At 53.3% G+C, this 4,989-nt stretch overlaps 1 protein-coding gene across 1 annotated transcript; it reads right to left on the minus strand.

Moving 5' to 3' along the window:
- Positions 1-1,342: 1,342 nt before the first annotated feature.
- On the minus strand, positions 1,343-4,734 carry VOLCADRAFT_91235 (uncharacterized protein; the record flags this gene model as incomplete). The annotated part of the gene is made up of 5 exons (XM_002950801.1): positions 1,343-1,439; positions 1,626-1,732; positions 3,491-3,992; positions 4,259-4,272; positions 4,324-4,734. 5 exons carry the CDS (start codon positions 4,732-4,734, stop codon positions 1,343-1,345), a joined length of 1,131 nt encoding a protein of 376 aa, XP_002950847.1.
- Positions 4,735-4,989: the final 255 nt, after the last annotated feature.

The following is a 4,989-nucleotide window of genomic DNA, read 5'->3' on the forward strand; positions in this document are numbered from 1 at the left end:
CTTGCTATCATTGCATCAGGGAGGCAGGAGTATCACCTCTGGCCGCGGCAGCAGTGTCATCCTCTGGCCGCGCCAGCGTCGTCCTTTAATCCTTATGCCCAGTTAACCCAGCTTAATTGCATTATAATGCAAGCTGTTTGGCAAGTTGGGCATTACGCCCAGTGCGTAACTGTCAGACTAACCGTTTCTCAACGGCCCGTGTCCTCAGGGGCATCATTAAATGTGCGCATGAATCTGATAAGCTGAACATGGCTTTTGATGTTCAGCACAAGCTTACCATCAAAATGGGTCTCGCACCGCCATAAGGTTCTTCCTGTTGTTGCCTCTCTTCTCCTTCATTTGTAACAGGAAATGGCATTACAAAGGCGTTTGTATCTCCAGCAACAATTATTCCCATCGTTGCACGCATGTCCGACAGCTGCAGTGGCGCCCCCGTGCCCCGCGCTAGGCGTGTCAGCGTGTCAGATAAAGGTTAGGCCATCTCCCCGGCCGGCTGTCCAGACGGGCGACGGCCGCTGTACCCCAAGAGACTGCATCGCGACAACGCGGCCTTCGAAGGCCTCATCGACCGGCCCCGTCGCCCATCAGTAGTGTTATTAGTTTCTATTTATCAAAGCTGACTGGCTGGCTTACGGCTTTCGGCTTGAGACGGTTACTTGACCACTTTTTATCTTTTTAACTTTTATCTTAACCAAACTTCTTTCAACGCAGATATTTCAATGCGTTATCTTTCAGATTTCAGAGGACGTGCAAGGGGTCGGGCCGAGGAATTCAGCAAGGCGTCCGGCTCATGACACAAGACAAAATCCATAAGGAGACACAATCATAATCGTAAATATAATATAATGTAGAATATATATGTTAAACCTCCTCGTTGCGCGATCGGTTGGCTTTCGGTTGGCGGTCCGGCGGAGCGCATGTTACCGGACCCTGCCGTACGCTCGTCCCCAGTACCGGGGGCGTATGCTACCTTGCCGTAACGTGTTTAGCAAACGATCCAGAAAGTGTCAGTGCCATAAAAAATGTATATCAAAGAAGATTGTACATGATCGTTTACGATCCGCTGTGGCCACGGTATTTGCTGACTCGACGTGCAAATTCCGCGGAATTTCGGCCGTATCATAATTCCATGCCTCTCAGCCAACTTTGGAGTGACCGCCGTTACATCCGAAAGCTATCCCTTGTGTTTTGTACTCTACAAGCAAGCTCTCGCTTTGCCATGTCATTCGTTCCTTCCCAGGTGTCAAGTCCTTGCTTGAATTGGATTGAACTTATCCAGACGTTTTCAATAGGTTATATGTCATTCAAATATTTCAAACGTTAATTCGAGGCGCTTACTGGTTTAGACGTGGAATCGAGTGTTGGAACAGCTGGCCGCGAAGAAAAGGAAGACATGTACACGTGAATATGCATTACAGCTTCGAGCTCGATTCAAACTGCTGTTGCAGGTCGGGGAGGGCGTCCTGGTCTCAGGGTTCCGTTGTCGGTTAGAAACCCAAAGTCTGGCCTAGCTAAATGTACTGCTCCTTTCACCGTGATAGCTATGCCGCCACCGATATCCATGTCCTGATGCTCAGCGTTGCAAAGGCGCATTTGCCAATGTGCTCATTATTGGAGTGACTCACCCTGACACCACTTGTGGCCGTGGGCCACAAGAGCACCAGTGGTGAACCCGCAGCTCCTCGCAGAGATGCCCGCAGTCAGCGGTTCTGCTTTCATCGCCTGTTACAGACTGTGGCCGAGCTCACGGCCACAAGGGAGGGATGTATGTGGGATAAGGGGAGGAAAAGGGGGTTGTGAAGGGGGGATTTGTGCATGCCAAGTTTTCATGCACCAGATGGGTTGCTTAGGGACTTGGCATGGGTTGGCTCTCACAGACGCAATGCATTGTGGTGCTGGTATTCCTTTCAATAGGAGAGAGAGGGAGCGAGGTGGGAGGCGGGGGGTGGAAGGGGCACAGGCGGCAGGGGATAGAGATGGCAGAGGCTTAGGTGGCAGGGGATAGAGGTGGCAGGCGAGGAGGCGGCAGGCGAGGAGGCGGCGGGGGATAGAGACGGCAGGGAATAGTGGCGGCAGGGGATAGTGGCCGCAAGGGGAGGAGGAAGCAGCGGCAATGTTGGCAGCGGAGAAGGCGGCAGGGGAAGAGGCGGCAGTGGGCAGTGGATGTAGGTGCCAGGCGAGGGGCGGCGGGCCATGAGCAGCAGAAGATAGAGGCGGCAGGGAAAAGAGGCGGCAGGTAATAGAGGCGGCAGGGAATAGAGGTGGCAGGGGATAGAGGCGGCAAGGAATAGAGGTGGCAGGGGACAGAGGCGGCAGGGAATAGAGGTGGCAGGGGATAGAGGCGGCAGGGGCGGAGACGGCTGGGGAAGAGGGGGCAGGGAATAGTGGCGTCAGAGGTTTAGAGGGCAGGGATAAAGGCGGCAGGGGATCGAGGCGGCAAGGGCAGAGGTGTAGGGGGCAGGGGCGGCGGCGGCAGGGGCTCAGGCTAGAGGCGGGAGTGGTTTAGAGGGCAGGGATGGGGGCGGCAGAGGATCGAGGCGGCAAGTGCAGAGGTGGCAGGGGATAGAGCTGAAGGCGGCAGGGGCGGAGGCGGCTGTGGAGGAGGGGCAGGGAATACCGTATTGACGCAATCTTTTTGCCGAATAAATAATTAATTGTTTGGGACCTCGCAAAGTGTCAAAAAAAACTCGAAGGGGTCCCTCGCAAATATTTAAAGTTACAAAAAAAACTCCCATGGCACCTCGCAAAATGTTCTCGCAAAAATAAACAAATACAGCCGGCCGTTTGCAGCTCTTACCAAGCACAGGCGGGCCGCCGCAGCGCATGTTGATCTAGGCGATGGCAGGGGGTCCGCCAGACGTGGCTCGCGAGCTAAATCCAAGGCCGAGAGTCGTACAGTGCGCTCTTCACAAAGGCGCGCCTAAAGTTGGTCGTTTCCTTTAATACATTACGATGCCTATTCGTTGACAACGCTGACGATAAGATGCGAGCTCGCAAACTTTCATATATGGCTCACGAGCTCGCAAATTTCGAGCTATGAACCGATGCCCACCTCGCGCCTTTGCGCACCGTGGGGAGGCCAAATATGAGTATATTCCGCTAAGGTGGGACGCACTTCCGCTACCCACTGACAAATATACTACCAAAGATGATCAAGAATTGAAATTGTGTTGTCTGGTTCGGTCCTTAACTTTGTAAGGTCCATAAGGAAGTACAATGGCGATCGATCTCGACTCGCAAGCACCAAACGCAAGTACGCAAGCAATAGGATAAATCACTGAAATATTTTCCCGTTCCAAGAACTATACAATGATTATGCCCAATTAAGAGGAAGCTGAGCAATGAGTACCAATCTCAGTAAATTTGGAACCAAACACAGCTAGCAGTAAGCCTGTATGCTTATTGGGGAGCACGGTGTACGCAGAAGTACCACCGCTGCATACCGCGACCCGCAACGGACCTAGGCTGGATACCGGATGATCACCCGCACGTGGGATAGGCTGGGTGGGCTCGAAGGCATGGTAGGAGGCGACCACTGGGTCAGCCGAACTACGGATCTCGATGCGCTCTTCTGCATACGGGCTTTTATTGTCAGAACTAGGCCGTGTGCAAAACATCTGGTCATAAGTGCGTACTTGGTCTGGATGCTAGGTGCTCTGTGTGCGCCGCTGGGTGGGCTCGAAGGCATGGTAGGAGGCGACCACTGGGTCAGCCGAACTACGGATCTCGACGCACTCTTCTGCATACGGGTTTTTATTATCGGAACTAGGCCGTGTGCAAAACATCTGGTCATAAGCGCGTACTTGGTCTGGATGCTAGGTGCTCTGTGTGCGTCGCTGGGTGGGCTCAAAGGCATGGTAGGAGGCGACCACTGGGTCAGCCGAACTATGGATCTCGACACGCTCTTCTGTATACGGGCTTTTAATATCGGAATTAGGTCGTGTGCAAAACATCTGGTCATAAGCGCGTACTTGGTCCGGATGCTAGGTGCTCTGTGTGCGTCGCTGGGTGGTTGGTAGGAGGCGACCCATGGGTCAGTCGAAAATCATACGGGTCTCATGAGGATACTGTATCCGGCAGGCAGTCGACAGCCGTTGTCGACCGAATGGTGAAAGGTGCACGGCAGTGCATGCAGATCAGTTGGGGAAAGCTGATAGCCATGGGTTTGTCCCAGCAGACGACTGTGACAGGGATAGGAGAAAGGCCACCACGACATCCTGCGGAACCACAGCGGGGACAGGCGGCCTCATCGCTGCACCGCTCCACGGCGCTCTGCAGTGCAGAATGCGTCGCCGCCAGCAGAGCTGCACGGGTTGCACTCACATTGGGAAGATGATGGAAGTACAGATTAGCGAGTTGGGGGTCAAACGCGAGTCTGTAAGAGGTGCCCGCTCCGCCAGCGCCATCTGATTCGTCAGCATCCTCGCTGTCCTCGTTGTAATCGTCTGAATCACATGCCCCATGATCAGCCGCAGCTGTCAGTTCAATGTCAGCCTGTCCCACATGCGGGTGATCATCCGGTATCCAGCTGAAGTCCGTTGGCGCATCTTCTTGATAAATGTCTTCTTCTGCAATGGTAGGTCCTACAGTGGTAGGTTGGCTGTGCTGCCTTTGGGGGCGGCGTGGCACTTGGGGGTCGCGGTTTGCAGCGGTGGTACTTCTGCGTACACCTTCCTCCCTAATAAGCCTAGCACGCTTGCGTTTGGTTCCGAATATATCGACCTTGGTACTCATTGCATGCTCAGCTTCCTCTCAATCGGGCATAATCATTATGTAATTATTGGAACGGGAAAATATTTCAGTGATTTATCCTATTGCTTGTGTACGTGCGTTTGGTGCTTGCGAGGCGCCATTGCAATGGAAATTTGTGTCCATAATTATGGACCTTACAAGGTCATAAGGGCCGAACCAGAGAACTTCGGCCCTTATGACTTTGTAAGGTCCATAATTATGGACCTTACAAAGTCATAAGGGCCGAACCAGAGAACA

This window comes from Volvox carteri (genome assembly GCF_000143455.1).
Source record: "Volvox carteri f. nagariensis unplaced genomic scaffold VOLCAscaffold_20, whole genome shotgun sequence".
Classification (NCBI taxonomy): Eukaryota; Viridiplantae; Chlorophyta; class Chlorophyceae; order Chlamydomonadales; family Volvocaceae; genus Volvox; species Volvox carteri.